We start from the raw sequence: 16,951 nt of genomic DNA, 5'->3' as shown, positions 1-16,951 counted from the left end.
ATTCCTGATACTCGATTGTGGCGGCTGCAGTTTGGTCGTGGGCTCTTTGGGAGCGGGTTTATGTCTGCAAAGCAGCCTGCTCCCCTCCGGCCAGGGCTGGTTTGTCCCCACCGAGGGCTTTGTTGGCATTTTCAGCCCTGCTCGTCTTTGTGCTTGTGTTACCCGAGGTGGCAGAAAGCTTACGGCGTTGCTTTCCCTCTTCCAATTTCTGTCTTCGATCGGTGTCCCTGCAGCCAGGCAGGCTGTTGGCTGCACCCCTGGGCCCTTCGCACGGGGTGCGGAGGGTACGGGCACGAGGACTTGGACCGTACGAGCTCAGCCCCTCAGGCTGCGGGGATGCCGGCTGGTTTGGGGGAGAGCAGCCAGTCCCTAATGGACCGGCTTGCTTGTAGAGAGCGGATAGCGAAGCTGAGGAGCTTTGGCCGCGGGAAACGTTAACGGGTCGGGAAAGGGCAGCACCAGCCCGCGCCGGTGTCCCCTTTGCGCCCACCATACGTCGTTGACTGGAGAGTGTGGGGCGAGGGCACGAGCGGGTTGGGACAGGTAGGGAAGATGTACGCGCACAGCTCTCACCTTTGGTCGGCGCATGCAACTGTCTTAAAATGCCCAAACGCCGTCGCTTGTGGTCATTTTGAGGCGCCCTCGGTGGCAGCAGGGAGCAGGGGGTCTGGCGCAGAGTGAGGAGTTACCTCTGCAAACCATCGCTCCCTACCCCCAGGATGACACAGCAGCGGTGTGTTAGCAGCGTTTCCACCTCCCGGAGGAGAAGCCCTGAGGCTTGGGGCTCTGGGTTTAGAGGGAAAGAAACAGCAGAGAGAGGGAACAGCATCGTCGTCTCCTTGTGCTGACAGACAGCAGTTTTTCACCTTCCTGGAGGAGAAGGCCTTGCCTTCTGAGCAGGAACATAACCAGGATTAAGGATCCTGAGCGAGAAAATTACCTCATCTGTGCTTAATTATTTTTACATCTTCTTTTTGGAGGCGAGCGCTGTTTTCCGGCACCCCGGGGACCTCTCTCCCCCCTCCCTCCCTGGCACGTCATGGGCCGAGAGGGAGGGTGAGAGCCTCCAGCGAGGTAGAAAAAGCATCTCGGGGGCTTCGCACCTCGCCAGGAGCGGGGTGGGAAAGGAGGAGGCTACAGGCTCGGCGGTGGCTTTGCTCTCCACCTGCGCCTGGAGCCTGGCTTCCCGGCCGAAGCCAAAGGTTTTCCGCTCGGCTGCTCGCGTGCGGGAGAGGAGGGCTTCCCATCCCTGCGCCGGGCTTCTGGAGAGAGGAGCTGCTGGAGGAGGGAAAGGGGGAGCAGATGGAGGGGCTGGAAGAGCGTCGGGTCGCCGCAGCGAGCCTCGGATGCCGGGACCCCGACCGGCGCTTGCGTGAGGAGGACCGGGGCTTAGCGCGGCGGGTTGGAAGGAGTGCGACCCGCCGTCCCCTAAATAGCACGCTGTATCCAGAGGTCAGAGTGCATCCTTCCCAGGAGCTATTTCTGCGCTTTATTATATATATATTGCCTCAGGAGCTTTAGGAGGTAAGGAAGAAAATAAAATAAAATAGCAACTTTAAGCTTGCCGATCCCAGGGACAGAGAAGCGTGTCTAGGTGATAAGAAGAGTTTGTGACCGAGTGCTGTGAAGGGCGAAAGCACTTATTTCACTGTTGCCTCATGCGTTACCTGAGCCCCGTTGCTTTTCAAAAGCACTTAAATGCCCATATGATAGAGGGAATGCTTGGATTGCACACTGTCTGCCTCCATTATTATCCAGGGATCTCTAAGCTGATGCATTTCACAAAAAAACTGGCGTGGAGGAGGAGAGAGGAAATATATATTTTTAGTTCAGCCTGCTTACAGGTCCTCAAGGATAATCGCCGCAGAAAAGACCGGTCCGAGAAATTCAAGCCACGTCTGGCTTCTCGTCACCCAGTCCTTCTCTGCGATACGGCTTTGGCAGCGAGGGTGGACACCCCTGTGTTCGTTCAGAAGTGCCGCTCGCCACAGCTGCGGGAGCCTATTTCATGGCATTGCAACGGGCAGGCCAGAGCCAAGCACCAAATATCCACCTGCATTTTATTCGAGCCCCATAGGTAGCAGAGCTGATGTTCCAAGTACGATATACTAAAACCATCCTCTGGGAAGAAATCTCAAGTTTTGTTCAACTTGAGCAACTGAACTCTCAGGTTTTGCTCAAGCTGTAATGCAGCTGAGAGCAAGAGCCAAGTTCTTGGTGTTCAGCCCAGGCTGAATCTATTGCGCTTTTTTATGTAGATAATAAAAATCTGCTCACATTTAATTTATTATTATCGTAATATCATTATGGAACAGCAATAAAATTGTTTAATTTATCGGATGTTTTTCACACCAGAAAGGAGGATGGTGCAGTAGCTTGGGTCCTTGCCTAGCAAATCAGCAGGGGAGTCCTGGGCTGCAGACTACTCGTCTCGCCTTGGGCACGTCACCTCACGGTCATCCCTAACCTCCAAATGTTGCGTGTTGAGGCTGAGCGGGTTCTTTAGGCTTCTCCTGTAACGACTGGGGCCAAAGAGATACCTCCAAAAAGAGGCTAGATGAGACAGCTTGACCCGGGTGGGTACCTGTGTCTTCGCTGGCATCAGTAGCGGACGTGGGAAGAGAAGTCGCCCGCCGGTAAGGAGATGGCTCACCCTGAGAAAAGGACACAATCCCTGAAGTGTCAGGATGAGTCCGCACGCCACAGATACATTCCTCCTTGCCGTTAACTCCCCTGCTAGCGCAGTCTGGCGTGTACAGCTCATTGAGCCCCTTGCATTCGTTGAGGTTACCCCGTGTGAAACCTCCCAGAGGCTGCCGTGCTCTTTTTCAGTGCCTCCGAAGTTAATTTGCATCCCAGCCGCTGCACAAGTAATGAAGTAGATTGGGGAGAATATAAACAGTGGATCTTAGGCTGAGTGGTTTTATGCAGGGACATTATCCTCCGTCGCCGGCATCCAGCAAAGCGTGGCTAAGTCCTAACGGCTCCGTAATCGCAAACTTGCTCGGAGAGAAGCGGGGTTTTAGCTGGCTTGGGTGGCTGCAGGTTTCTGCTGCCTAGGGAAGGGCTTGGACAGCGGGCAGCCTCTGGGCCTTCTTCTCTTTGCTCATCTGGAGACAATTCGTTTGAAATGGAGCCTTCAAACCTTGCTGGGGAATGTGGGGATGGAGGGTTACAGGGCTGGCAGAGACCTTCGGGAGGAGCAAAACCGGCCCCCGCTAACGTGGACAGGAAAATAGCATCCTCCAGGAGCAAAGTCTCAGAAGAGAAGAGGTTTGCACTGTGTTGTCTTCTGGGCGGGCTCAGTTTGTAAATGAGGCTGGATACAGAAGATTTCTACCTCCAAAACATCACTCGATAAGTGGAATGCTTAGCAGGGCTAAGGTGCAGTAAGTGAGGGAGACGCAGCGATGCAGATGATGGGCAGGGAAGGAAGAGCTGACAGAAGGGACAAATGGTAGGAAGCTCAAGGTTTCTCTTTAGAGGTGTGTCAGAGCTGGTTTTCTCCTGAGATAAATTTTCCTTGCTCCTTTGTGAAGCAGTGCAAGCTGCTTTCCCGGCTCCGCTTTGCATTTCTTTGCCTGGCTGCAGGGATATGAAGGTCTGCGGAGAGAATGGCAAGTGATGGGTTTGGGCAGGAGGTAGCAACCTGCATCCTCCCGAAAAAACCTGTGGTTTGGACTCAGGATGGAGGTTTTGGCTCGGCTCTGGTTGTCTCTGAGTTTGCAAAGGAGCAAATGGGAATGGGGGAGCAAAAGGTCCTTTGGTGACTGGTGCCGGGTGGCTCTGACCTCCCTACATCTGAAATCGTTGTGAAGGTCTTGGAAAAATCTCTGGTGCCACCCGTTTAGGTGGATATCGGTGCCCTGAGCACTGCAGGTAAAGCGCTGACGTTGTCCTCTTTGGACACTGAAGGCACTTGGTCTCTGCAACCGCTGCTGGCAGCAAAGCTAAAAATAGTGCCAGGAGGACCGGGGGGGCTGTGAAGGGGGAGCAGAGTGCCCCAAACCAGCGTGCTGACGGGTCACCTTTCTGCCTCTCCCCAGGTGCTCCGTGGACAACCGAGTCACCCGAGTGGCCTGGCTGAACCGCAGCAGCATCCTCTATGCCGGCAATGACAAGTGGTGCTTGGACCCTCGGGTGGTGCTCTTGGCCAACACCAAAACCCAGTACAGCATCCAGATCCAAGATGTGGACGTGTACGATGAGGGCCCCTACACCTGCTCCGTGCAGACAGACAATCACCCCAAGACATCGCGTGTCCATCTCATTGTGCAAGGTAAGAGGAAGGGAATTTGTAGAGGGGTTGGGCTCGGTGCTTTGATTTCTGTGCCTCCCTTTCGCCCTATGTCTTCTCCTACGTCGAGCATGTAAGACAACTTGGTGCAAATGTAGAGGCCGATCAACAGGCTTGGAGAGTCCCAGTGAAGCTGGGCAATGCATTTATCCAACTTTCTTGGAGTAGTCCTGGGGCTCTGATCCAGCCAGCTCTGCCTCCCAAAGTAGTCACTGGCAAACCCATGTTGCTGTTTGTTGTTGTTCTTGCATTTTGATGGGGCTTTTTGTTTTCCATGCTGGAGGCAATGCTTGAAGTCAAACTTGTGTTGGGGGAAAAGAGAGAGCTGGCAGATTTGTGTACTTTGCGGGGGTGTGTGTATGCCTACCAACAATATGTGTTTGTGTGTTGAAACACTGTACTTCTGTGAGGAGGAGGAGGAGGAGGAGGATGGCCGGCATGGGGTGGCGGAGCGAGGCTGCGCGGTCCATGGGGTGCGTACGTGCGCTCTTCAGGAGGCGTACAGGCACACGTGGGCTCTTGAGAGGGGACATACGAGCCTGGCCGCACGTGATGGTCAAGCAGATGGGTGTTCGTGCAAGATAGCTCCCGTGTCCGTGCTGCAGGACGTGGGGGGGACGTGCGCTGGGCAAGGGGGAGCCTGCGTGGTGGGACGTACGGGGCCCACTGCGCTCTTAGGGAGGCAGTCTCGGGGAAGATTAATGGAAACTGTCTAATCCCTTGCTAGCAACCTTTTTTCCTTCTTCTGTGATTTGGCCAGAAGCCCTTTTAGCATGACATACCAGCTTGAGTATTGGAATCTCGTCTCGGGCTAATTTTCGAATGCTGATGGGTGTATTGATTTGGAAACAAGCTGGGTTAAAAAGGCATTGGTCTTGTACACAGAGTCGGGTTGAGCTAATCCACCGTCGATATGCCAGGCCTGAGCGTTATTGACAGCCTAATGAATAGAAGGGGGGGAAAAAACCCCAACTCAGGGCCTTTATTTCCCCCCTCCCTCCCTTCCCGTTTTCTCTTTTCTCTTCGAGCAATCGAGCAAACTAAACAGAGCCGGACTTTCTCCATCTCCATTAACAGCGGAGAGAAAGCGGATGCATTGCCAGCCCGGGACCTTGCTGTTTATCTTGCAATCTGTTATTACCTGCCTGAGTTTCTTAAGCCAAAGTCGATCACGCGCAAGTTCTGAAGTCGCCATCAGACACTGGGGTGATGCAGGACAATTTCTATCTGTTCTCTTCTGCTTCCCGTTTCCTCACCTAAATTTCCTGTATCACCAGGCATCCAAGTCCATCCCTCCTGTGCCTTGCTATATCATTAGGAAGAGGTGTTTGGGTTCTGGAGGAAAAGGTCGTATCTTAACTCCTTGCAGCGATACAGTTAAGTACTGGGGGATTCGGTGATGAGCTCAATCCTATAACTGCTGAATATCCTCACCACTGCCGATAGAAATACTGGCTCTTAGGAGCAGGCCCCCTAATTTCAAGAGCTATTACTTGGCTCACCCAGCCCTTTCTTGGGTGGAAGGTGGCAAGAGCGTAACGCGCAGCAACACGCTGGAGCGGGACACGAAAGTGAATATTGTGTCCAATTAAAGGGAAACCTGCCTTAATGACCCCGATTAAAATTTGGCTGGGGTGCCAGGATTAACTCTCCCGCCTTGGAAAATGGGCCCAGTAAATACGCAGGCCAGTATAATCCTGTCCTAAATGACATTCAGCTTGTGGGAAACGGCGCTAACCCCTCCCTCCCGGGAAAGCAGGGTGTCCAAGCGCCAGATTTGAGGGATGTGCCAAGTTGAGCGCGTGGCTGTGGGACCTCTTGCCCCTTCCCGCAGCCTGATAGGAAAGGAGAAGCGGTGAGAGGAGGTGGGAGAGGGGGGGTCTCCCCTTTTAAACAGGGTTAGTCCAGGTGCGGCCAGAAAGGGAGAGGTGTGCAGGTTGCTCTAAGCAGGTCCTGACTTTCCCCTTGCTGCACAAGGAAAGGGCCTGGGGCGCAGCTCTGGAGGCAGGAGTACTCCAGCCTCTCAGGATGCAATTAAATCGTGCCCCGGGGCAGGCTGCGCTCTCCAAAGGGACTGGCCGTGGTGGGCTCTGAGCTCTTCCCATTCCAGCCGGGATGTCAGCAACCTGCTGCTCCCCTCGGCAGGCGTGACGGGTGCGTATCGGCTAGGGTCCGAGCGCCCTCAGCCCACGCCGTGCATCCCTCCTTCTCCCCAGGTGTAGGGGATATCGCTGGGAAACGGCTGTGGACGGAGGGAGCGAGGAGCTGGGGCATCGCTGGTGTCTGCCAAGGGCTGGTGGAGGAGGCGGTGCTAGGGGGGAAAAGAGCAAAAAACAGAAGAGGGAATGGGGGTGAGAGAAGGAGCTTCCTTTAGGGTATGAGGGTTGGGGATGGTCCCCCAAGGCAGCGGGAGAGGATCGGCTAGAAACCACCGGGAACCAAGGATGTCCACGCTGCAGCCAGGGAAGCGCTGTACGTTTATTTCTAGGTTGACTGTATTGATGGCTGAGATCCCAAAATAGGTGGGTAGAAGGCACCTCAAGAGCTAATTTAGCCCATCCCCCTGCAACGAGGCAGAGACATGGCTGGCAAACACGTTTGAAAGCTATTCTTGAAAATCTTTAACAAAGCAGGTTCTTCAGTCTCCCTAGACGATCTATTCTACTGCTTCGCTACCTTTATAATTAGAAAATGTATAGCTAATATCTAACTTAAACCTTCTTTGTTGCAAATGAAGTGGAGTTTTTCTCAGCCTATCCCCAGCGGATGTGGGGAACAATTGATCAATGTCCTCTTTGTAACAACCTTTTGCTTTTGGGAAGGTTGTTATCGTGTTGCCCCTTAGCCACCTTCTTTCTGAAATGATGCAAGCCCCATTTCTCCTACCTTTCCTCATCGGTCAGGCTTTCAGAAACACTTGTCAGTCTTGAAATCCTGCTACAAAAGGCAAAAGGTGATCGCTGCCGATCCAGGAATAGCAGGTTGGTGCATCTCTCCTTCCCGCTGCCTCTGTGCTAATGTGGGACAAATGAGCCCGGGAAGGAGCCGACAGACCCTTGGCATTGAATGCATCAAAGTTCAGACCTGCTATTTCGGGGACTGCTTTAAATGAGGTCAGGCTCGGTGTTGGTAATGCCAAGTTGATGTGAGCCAACAACATAGCTGCAAAACATACAAGGAGGTTCTCGGCACCTGGATCTCCCCAGGAAAGAAGCTCCCAGACTACAGCTGGACCTAAAATGAGCAGCTCGGGGAGCGTCCATGTCAATCGGCAGCGTCTGGAAGGTGGTGCCTGCCTGTCCCGCTCACTCAGCCCTCGTTTCTTCTTAGAAGGAGTTGCCGTAAGACCAGACAAAGCACCACGGGGAAGCAGCGCTGCCCGCGTTTGCAGGAGTCTGCCTTGGACCCTGGGAAGAGCGAGGTGTTTCTGGGTGAAAATCCCAAAGAGGCAAAATCCAGGGAAGCCTCACTTGCCGCAGGCGAGGTCTGAACTTGGAGGGACGCAGAAACCCAGAGCGAGAAAGAGGATTTGGGCCCCGTTGACCTCTGAGGAGCGATGCTTTCCCTTCCTCTCCTCTCCTGTATCCCACTCTGGTTTCCTTAGCGAGTCCCACTTGCCCCTGCAGCAGCATCGCAGGCGCAGCCTCCCCCTTCTCTCCGCAGGCCACTTCAAGCTATTTAAGCTGTTCTCTGGGTTCCTGGGTTTAAAAGAGAGAGGCGAGGCAGGAGGAGGAGGAGGACGGTGTCTGGAAAGCTCTTATTTGTATTGATAATAAGCCCTCTCCAATGCGCGCCTGCAAAACACTCCCACTGCCTTGTAAGATGCATTAAGGAAAGTTGGCCTTATCTCGGCGCGGGAAATGGACTTGGGGAAGGAGGCACAGAGCCTGCCAGAGTTTAATCTCACTTAGGCACACAAATTTGCATGATAGAAAATGGTGGAATTTTAGTGCTTAGAAAGAAAGAAAGAAAGAGAAGAAAAAAAAAAAAAGGCAGGCAACTGGGGGATATTAGCGCTTTCCCCGCTTCTTTATCAGTTTCCTTGGCCCTATCTGGCTCTTTCTGTTGTCACTGAAGCAACTAATCACCCCTCCCCTTTTGTTTGGTGTAAATGAGTTTTCCCACTCCTTCCCGGGCCCGGGTTAATCTGCAAATCCCTGCCTTTGTTTGGGAGTTAATTACCTGCTCGCCAGAGTCGGGGGGCTGCGGGCGCAGGTGGCACAGGGCCGCCCCGGTGGCGGGGGGCACACGTGGCGTGCCGGTGGCACCTCGCTCAGCGCCGGGGCCGCCCCGGGAGCATCGCTGCCAAGGTGTGCGCCGGCGAGATAAAGCCGCCGGTGGGGTTGCGGCGCCCGAGCCGGCTTTGTTTCAAGCGCCGAACTCTGCCCAATTAATTTTCCTTTGATGCCATAAGCCCCTTTCACTCGTGGGAGAATACGGATAACTTTTTGCGGCCGCTTTTCTGCCTTACGCCAGGGTGCGTGGGAAACGCCTGCCCTGCCGAATGGAGGGGCAGCGGTTCGCGTGGCGGCGCAGGCTGAGAAGGAAGGATCGGTCCCTGCAGTCGTCGTCACTCTTGTCGAAAAGACCTCAAGGTGGCTTGCAGGGAAAACAGAGTGGGTGGGAATGCGTTGCTTGTGCCTGGCTTTTTTTTTTTTTGGCCGGAGATGCTCGGAGCATTCCTGACCACCCTCCACCCAGGAGCTTTGGCACCGCTGCCGGAGCCGGGGTGTCCGTGGGGCTGAGCCTGACCCCTGCACCACCAAAGCCACTGGTGCTGGGGGTGAGGAGGGGCAGAGGGATTTGCTCAGCAGCAGCGAGGGTGCATAGACGTTGGCCACGTATGAAGCCCTGGGCTGGAGTTTCACGCTGGGCAGGATGCTTCCCAGCAGAAACCACAGGAGCTGCTTCTGCAGTGGGTTTTTCTGGTGTGTTCGCACCTTTTTTCCCCTGTGAGAGCAGCTGTCCTTTCTAGAAGCAAAAGCAGGTTTACATAATGCCTTCTAAAAGGCACGCGGAGAGTTTTGAGAGCGTCCCCAAACCGGCGGAGAGGAGGAAACCAGCGGCACAAAATCGAAATCCTCCCTTGCTTCGCCTGCGCTCTCGGCTCCTTTGACTGATGCATTCCTTCCCCATCTCTCTTTTGTTGCTAATCACCGTCCCTCCATCAAAGCGTCTTTTTCTTTTGTATCAAGGCTGTTGTCGAGGACTGAAGGTCTCCCACGCGCTCTCGCGCACTGTCCTAGTTGTTGGCTTTCTATCCCCGTTTCGCTCTGCCCCCGGGGGAGCATCTCTGCTGCTCCCACGCCCATCGCTGCCCCTGGATCTCTCCGTCTCCCTTCCAAGGTTACCAGCCCTCGCTTCTCCGCAGGGGCCCGTCAGCCCAGCGGGTGGGTTTAACCCGCTGACGCGCTCGTCCGTGCTCCCTCGTGGAGCGGCCCCATAACCGGCATGCGGCTGGGCAGGCTCCCTCCGGCCTCCCCCGAGTCACTTGACCTCTTTGCAAATCAATTTAACATCTGCGAGGCAGAGATAATAATTGTCACCTACTTCACAGGGGGGTTGATGAGGATTAATTCATTAATGTCGACAGAGGTCTTTGAAGATGGAACGCGCTATTTGAGAGCTAAACGTTATTATTAATTAGCAATTATATCATGGGGCAGGAGGGGGGGAAAGCGGAGACTCCAGAGCCCATACTGGAAGCGCTTGCTCCCGGCTCACACGCCTGCCCTCGCCGCAGCTTCGGGCTGCCCCAGTTACGTGCCCGCTCTTGCTGCTGGAGGATGGCAGGCGCGCCGCATCCCACTGGGGACGCGTCCCACTCGTGCTGCGGCACGTCCTCCTTCCCGGAGCGTGTGGGTGAGCCCTGCTGGTGCAGGGGGAGTCAAAAAAGAGTGGGAAGGGATGGGGAGGTGAGCGGCGCTCGAGCGCGTTGACCGCTGTCCTCGTTAGCAAGAGAGCAAGTTGGTTAACGGAGAAGTAGCGGTGAAGGGAAGGCGTCCTCCGTGCTTGCCTGGCACCCCGGCGATGCCAGCGGGCCAGGCGCTGCCAGACCCACGGGAAGATGTATCCTGTTCCCGAGGAGAAATAATTGGCAGGAGAACAGAGCGAGGGGAAGGAAGAGGCAGTGATTCATAGGACACGCAGACCGCTTTCATTTCCTTCATGTTTTCCTTTTTTTTGCGTACACCAAGGCTGTGACTGATTTCTCTGTTTTTCTCCCCCGGTGAACCGCTAATGCTGTAATCCGGTGCGTTGCGGGCTTCCCCTAAGCAGTGCTGACACGAACCCTTCGCGGTCCCCGCCGGCTGCCCTGCGCCCTGGTGCTGGGACAGCACATCGATGCCCTGCGGGGCCGTTTCCACCTCCCACCCCCCCGTGGCTCTGCTCTTTCCTTCCTCCCCAGCTGCAGCCGTGTCCACTTTCGTGGTGGCTACGTGAGCTCGCCGTAACTCTCTTTACTACTCCCTCGGAGAGGGGCAGAGCCGCAGAGGCTGCTCCCCGATCACCCCTCTTCTAGAAAACAAGACCTTACTCCTCTCCGAGCCTTTCTGAGCGCGCGAGCTCCCAGTGGCCCCGTTTGCCCGTCCTCTCCGAAGGCTTTCAGGGAGAGGTCATCCGCCTCACCTGGAGCCGTTCGACAGCGGCTAACGCCTTCAGCGGAGCGGGTGAAACCGGGAGGCCAGCGGCACCCTGCACCGACAGCTCTCCAAGCGGGGGCCGGAGGAGGACTCGAGTCGTCCGCGGGTCTCACACTCGCCCCCTGCATGTGCCAGGTCCCCCTCCTTCCCCGTGGATTTCGCCAGCTGAAGGGGTGGCACGGCAGCACCCGCGCTGCCAGGATGCACGTCGGGGCTTCTCCCCGCTGCCGGGATGCACGTCGGGGCATCTCCCCGCCACCGGGATGCACGTCGGGGCTTCTCCCCGCCGCTGCGGACGGTTTCCAGAGGACCGTTGTTTGGTGTTGGTAAAGCCAGCGGGAGTTTAACGAGGTCACTGCAGTTTAATGCTACTGCGGTAATCTCTTTTGTTTTACTACATTAAAATATTTGCGGTGGAACGGTCGGACCGCTGTAATGCGATAGCGCTACCTTAATGTTATTGTTACCATGGTAACGCTAATGGCGGCTCAATAACATTATTGCAATTTAATCTTACGACAATAAAATTAAGGGTAGAACAGTGAGACCTCAACAATGTAACGTTACTACAGTAACAGCATTGTTATCGTAATCGCGGGAGCAGAGTCAACTCGTCGTAGTGTAACATTGGTACCAGCGCTTTATTGTTACTATAGTAACGCGGAGCATCCGCCGAAAGTCACGGCAGGGGATGAATGGGAGGAGACGTCACCGGTGCGCCGGTACTACAGCTACCCCAGGGTTGTCGGTACAGGAAGGTCACGCCGGAGTAAAGTCACCTTACTTGCCTAATTCCACAATTGCGGTGTTTTTATCGGGGCCTTTCTTCTTCTCCCTCCGTCGCCGGAGCTCTTTGGAGCGGGTCTGTTGTTTTAGCAGCAGTAACTCTGCAGGGAAGGATTTAAAGCGCTGCCTCCATCCAGTTCCAGATCCTTCTGCCCGGCGTTTTATAGCATGTGGCTGTTATGGAGCGATAACATTTTATATTTATATGTCATCTTCCATCGTGAAGGATCCCGGCACAAGCCACAAATTATTGCCGTGCTGCAGGGCTCAGCAGGCAACCCTGCGCACGCTGCGTGCGAGAGGAGGGGGTTTCATCCAAGGGCGCCGGAGCTTGGATGAAAGGCTTTGCTGCCCCGGAGGGATACCTCCCGATAACACCTACCTGCTGGGCACCGAGTCTCCTTTGTTTCGAGGGCTTATCCCGAGTCCCCAGACTTTGCGAGACGGGGCGAGGGTCTTTGTGCATCCCGAGCTGCGTGCCCCAGGCAGTGCCCTCCGTCACCTGGGTGGGCACGGGGAAAACTGCCCCCCCTTCCCAGCTGGCAGCGCAGCCCGTATCAGGGCTGGAAAGGCTCGGCGGGGTAGGCAGGCAGCGAGGCTTGCTGCTGCAAAAGGCATTTATTATTGCAGCGCTGGTGGTTGCAGGGGAGGCTCTGCGGCTCAGCATCGGTTGTCAGCGTTTCACGCAGCCTCAGGCGTGGCGGTGGTGAGGTTGGATATGGCTCGAGCGAGCGATGTCCTGCCCGGGGCCGCGAGATCGAACGTCTTGGAGCATCTGTTCCTCAGGCTCGCTCGTTCAGCCCGGTTTCGTGGGGCTCGCCCCAAATCTGCCAAACGGCGCGAGGCAACACGTCGGCCGAGCGTGGCTGCTGGGGCGGCTGCCGATTTTGCACAAGGCGCAGGTGACATCTCTGTGCCACGCACGGGCTCGCTGCAGTTTTCTCCAGCCTCCAGGGGAGGGAGTCAGAGCTGCCGATCTGTCCCCAGCATCTCGGCCGCATCCCTGCCGCATCCCTCGTCCTGCCCAGGGATGCGCGCTTGCCGTACCACTGCGCCTGCCAGCCGGGCTGGATGCCCCGGTTGCTCGCTTGCACCCCTGAACTGCCTACACCGCCTTCTCTCTGGCTTGGTAGGCAGGGATTTATCCTCTGCTTTGAGCCCTTGGGCTCCCTCCCGGCTTCTCAGCCCTCGTCCATCCCTTGGCGGCTCTTCTCGGTGCATTCGAAACCTGAATTTGGGTGCGCTGCCGCCCGCTTGCCCGCATTTCACAAGCCCAGCCTCCAGCCCTAGCACAAATCTGCGCCTGTTCCGCGAGGCAGCTGCTTGGCTCCCCTTGTGCATCAGCATTTGATCTCTCTCCATGGGTATTTGGACTCTGACCACCGCTGTAATTCCTTGTTTGTCCTTTAATAAAAGACCCGTGAGCCCCCTTGACACCGGAGCTGGAATCGGTGGGACCTGGGGTGTCCTGCGTGCCAGCTCTTCGTGGCAATCTGGTACTGCATCTGTCCTGCCAAACCGGCTCCTCCGGGAGTTACATGTTTGAAAACACGAGCAGCGGCTCATCTCCCATTCAGTGTTTTTCTCCATCATTTGCTTTATTAAATATTGATTTTCTGTTGCATTATTAAACCTTAAGTCCCGAGCATAAATTCAGAGTTGATACTTTAATCTGGCTCTTCTTTTTGGCCTTTAGAACTGATTTTTCTGGCCAGTCCCCCCAGAGGCAAGTCCAGAAGCGAAAGCCTGTTGCAGAGGCTCAGGGAGTCGGAGAGCAAGAGCAGGGGGCTCTTCCCGGGGGAGTTTGGTCTCTCTGGTGCAGCCTTTGCCATCGAAGGCGGCATCCACAGGGATCCTGGCTTGCAATCCTGCACAGAGCATGGGTGAAAGGAGGCTGGGGAGGCATCGGCCAGGCTTTTCAGGGAAGTTTGTATGTTCCTGTCTGGGGGAAGGATAGAGCCCTCTCTTTTTTTTTATTTTGATAGTGTGGAGGGATTGCAGTCCGAAAGGGGAATTTAGTCTGGAGCCGCTGCGTGGGCAGAGTGGCCGTGAGGCATCCCTCCAAGTGCCCCGCTCTGTTTGCTCCCTAGGGATTTTGCTGCCTCGCTCCACCAAAATTGCCGTGCTCAGGAGCAGCGCTCTGTGCCGGGCAAGAAAGCCGCAGATGGCGGTGCCTTGTCCTAAATGCATCTCTTAAAACGCAGCTCCCGGGCAATGCTGTACAAAGCTGTGCTTTTCTGCCGTACAAATCCCCCCCCCCCGCCCCCCGGCGAAACCAGAAATCGGTCTCGGCCAAAACTCCAGGCGAAGCCAGAGGCGTGCGGGTGGTGGGATCGCTGCCGGTGCCAGGCTCGACAAAGCCACCGGCCAGGCGGGAGCGGTGCAGGCGGCCACCGGCACGTCCCCGATAGCCAAGGTGGGTCGTGTTGACCCGCACCGGCTGGGCTTCGCTCGCCTCCCCTTCCCTATCGGAGAGCTGCACGCAGCCAGCCACTGCCAAAGCCCCGCGCTGCCAGCAACCAGGTGTCTGAACATGTTTCCAGAGCCAAGATAATTCCGCAGCCAAAAGGGAGGAGGGGAAAGCAGTGTGGCAGCGCTGGCAGGTTCAGAAGGATCAAAAAAAAAATAAGGAGGAAAAAAAAAAAGAAAAGAAAGGCAGGGGGAGGCTTGCAAACGGCTTTTGGATCCCCATCCAAACGGGGCACGCTGGGCGGCATGAAACCCGCGCCTGGCAGCCGGCGCGCTGAGCGGTGATTTAAAACCAGGCTCCCAGTGGCAGGGAAAGAGGCAGAGGGGGAAGCAGATGTGAACACAATGCCGGAGATAAAGGAGAGGCCAAGGGAACAGCTGCCGAAGAGCCGGCCCGGCCCTGCCGCCTCCTGCGGCGGGCACCGAGTGCTAGAAAAGCTCCAGCAAATATCCACGAGCTTAAGGATGGGCTGAAGGGAGTCACTGAGCCCATGGGAGAGTGAAGTGGAGGACCAGGGGGGAAACGTGGTGTTTTCTGCGCGGTTTTTTTTCTTGGGTTTTGAAGGAGGGGTTGAAGCTCGGAGAAGGGGGGTTTCATTGAAACACGGGGAGAGTTGTGATCTTGTTTTGCCCTTCTTTTCCCATCTGTTCTGGTGCTGCAATGGAGGAGAAAGAGATTTAGCAACGGGGAAAGGGGAGGAAAAGTGGGAAGCAGAGAACAAAAAGGCAGGGACCTTTGGAAAAGAGGTGGATATGTGGTCCTTCAGAAAAGACGTGGAAATATGGTCTTGAAAGATTTCTGATTTGGGTTTTCGGGGTCTGGCTGGTTGTCTGTCTGAGCAGCTGGTGGTGCAGAACAGCAGTGAGTTCCCTCTGCCCCGTGCCTTGGAAACGAGGTGGCTTTGCTTGTTAGTCCAGGGCTGGATCCCTGGAAGAGCCCTACAGCACGGCCCCACCGGCTGCGGGCAAGGGGATGGGGAGGTCTCATGGCTCTAGGTGGACCCATGCTCGTTTTTCATGTCTGGGTTGCTGATGCCATCTAGCCAGCAGTAGAGATGCCCAGAAGACTTCAGCTCTGGGTTCCTCTCCCTTCCTCCCGTAGCATCTAGCGTGAGACTGGGACAAGGCAGTGAAGGTTGCAGACCCTGACCTGGCTTGCTGTCTTACATGAGACGAGCTGAACAGGTCTCAGTCCACCCCGCGCACTGCCAAAGCCTCCCCATCACCGAGCCCTCGCGGTGAGTGGGCTCCCCAAATTGTACCCGGGGCTGTCCTTGCCTGGACCAGCCTCGAGACGAGGGGTCAACAGAGATGTCTTCTCCATGGTTTGCCCTCCTTGTAATCCCTCCTCCTCCCTGCCAGCCCGAGAGCTTCAGCCTTTGATCCTCCTCCTCTTTTGCAAACACTTCTCTCCGCTTGTGGAATTAAATCTCTCTCGCAGTGTTTTCCTTCCCTATCTTTTCTTTTTGGCCGAGTCTGTCTGAAATATTATTTTTTTTTCGCTCCTTCAGCAGCAGGGCTATAAAATTGATGGCCTCGCCAAGCTTTCCGAGCTGAACGTTAAACCCTTCCTGCCTTGGCTCCAACAGGAGTTCATTACTTTCTGAAAAGCTTCGTTGTCTGTTTGTGCTTAGATGATTGTTGTTGTGGAGGGGAGGATGCTGTCAGCGGAGACAGAGGAGGAGGGGCTGGATTTGGCCAGGACTGCTTTGTAATCAAACCCTACTCTCTTTCGTTTTAGCAAATTTTCAAATGGAAAATGGCCTCTTTTAGCAAAATTGAAATACCGGCACCCTCCCGAAGGCAGGAGCACAAAACTCAGGCCCCTAATTAACATGCAGCAAAAGGTTGCATCGCTCTTGGAGGCGGTAGGAAAACGCTGCTTTGCAAATTGCCTGCGAGGACGATGCTCAGCCCTGGGCAGGCGGGAGCAGGGGGCTGCTCCCATCGCCCCAGGCTTAATCCCTGGGGTAGGCACGTGTTGCCACACCGCCTTTCTCGGTGAACCTGTCGCAGTCATCCCTCCCGAGCTTTTTCATCCCAGGAGCTGCCCTGGGAAGGGTGAGCCCCATGCAGTGCTGGCAGGGTCCCTCCGGCACCGTGATTTCCTTGTTCTGGTGCTGGGGGTCACCGGGCGGGTGTGTTTTTCCATGACGCAAATTCCTTTCGGCCTTTTCTGGCAAGACGAAGCAGAAGTGTTTTCTCTGGTTTGCCCTACGCCGATGCTTCTTCTGGCTCCCCGTCTACCTCCATGGTTTTTCGGCACTTAAAACACAGCAAAGCTGAGGTGATTACAAGGATTGGAGATGCAGTGACACTTCCCTGCCAACTAGTAATTGATTTATTAAAGACATTACAATACATTCATGGTTGAGCGTAAGAGTTTCCTTTGAACTCGCTTGAAAATCCAAAGGGATTGTGCCTGTTTGCAAGTACCGCGGGCAGAATAAATCTGCGCTCCCCCATCGCCTCCCCCCCGTGCTGCCGCAATTTCATTTCCCTTTGACTGGCGCGAGTAAATATCACAGCTCGACAACTCCAGTCCAGTGACCGGTGTGATCCAATTTAATAGCATTTAAAAATTCAAAGTGATTGTTAGCCAAATGGAAATGTAAGATTTCATACCCAGCCTGCCTTGGGGAGGAAAGGAAGAGTGAGGGAGGGTGCGGGGGATGTAGACAAATGGAGTAGATAAAAAATAATGGAAAGTAACTTAATTAAAGAGGCTCAAGCCAAGTTAAAAACAGTAATGATT

General features: G+C 55.2%; 1 protein-coding gene across 4 annotated transcripts in view; it reads left to right on the top strand.

Moving 5' to 3' along the window:
* The window catches only part of LOC142034147 (protein CEPU-1), a 351,450-nt gene that overhangs the window by 294,206 nt on the left and 40,293 nt on the right, over positions 1–16,951 (top strand). For all 4 annotated transcript variants that reach the window (XM_075034863.1, XM_075034865.1, XM_075034866.1 and 1 more), the window contains one exon: positions 4,047–4,279. In XM_075034863.1, coding sequence (XP_074890964.1) covers positions 4,047–4,279 — 233 coding nt within the window. The remainder of the gene's footprint in view (positions 1–4,046; positions 4,280–16,951) is intronic.

The sequence above is a fragment of the Buteo buteo genome, chromosome 9 (genome assembly GCF_964188355.1).
Source record: "Buteo buteo chromosome 9, bButBut1.hap1.1, whole genome shotgun sequence".
NCBI lineage: Eukaryota > Metazoa > Chordata > Aves > Accipitriformes > Accipitridae > Buteo > Buteo buteo.
Note: the sequence above shows the minus strand (reverse complement) of the source record. Positions and strands in the feature narration are given on the sequence as shown.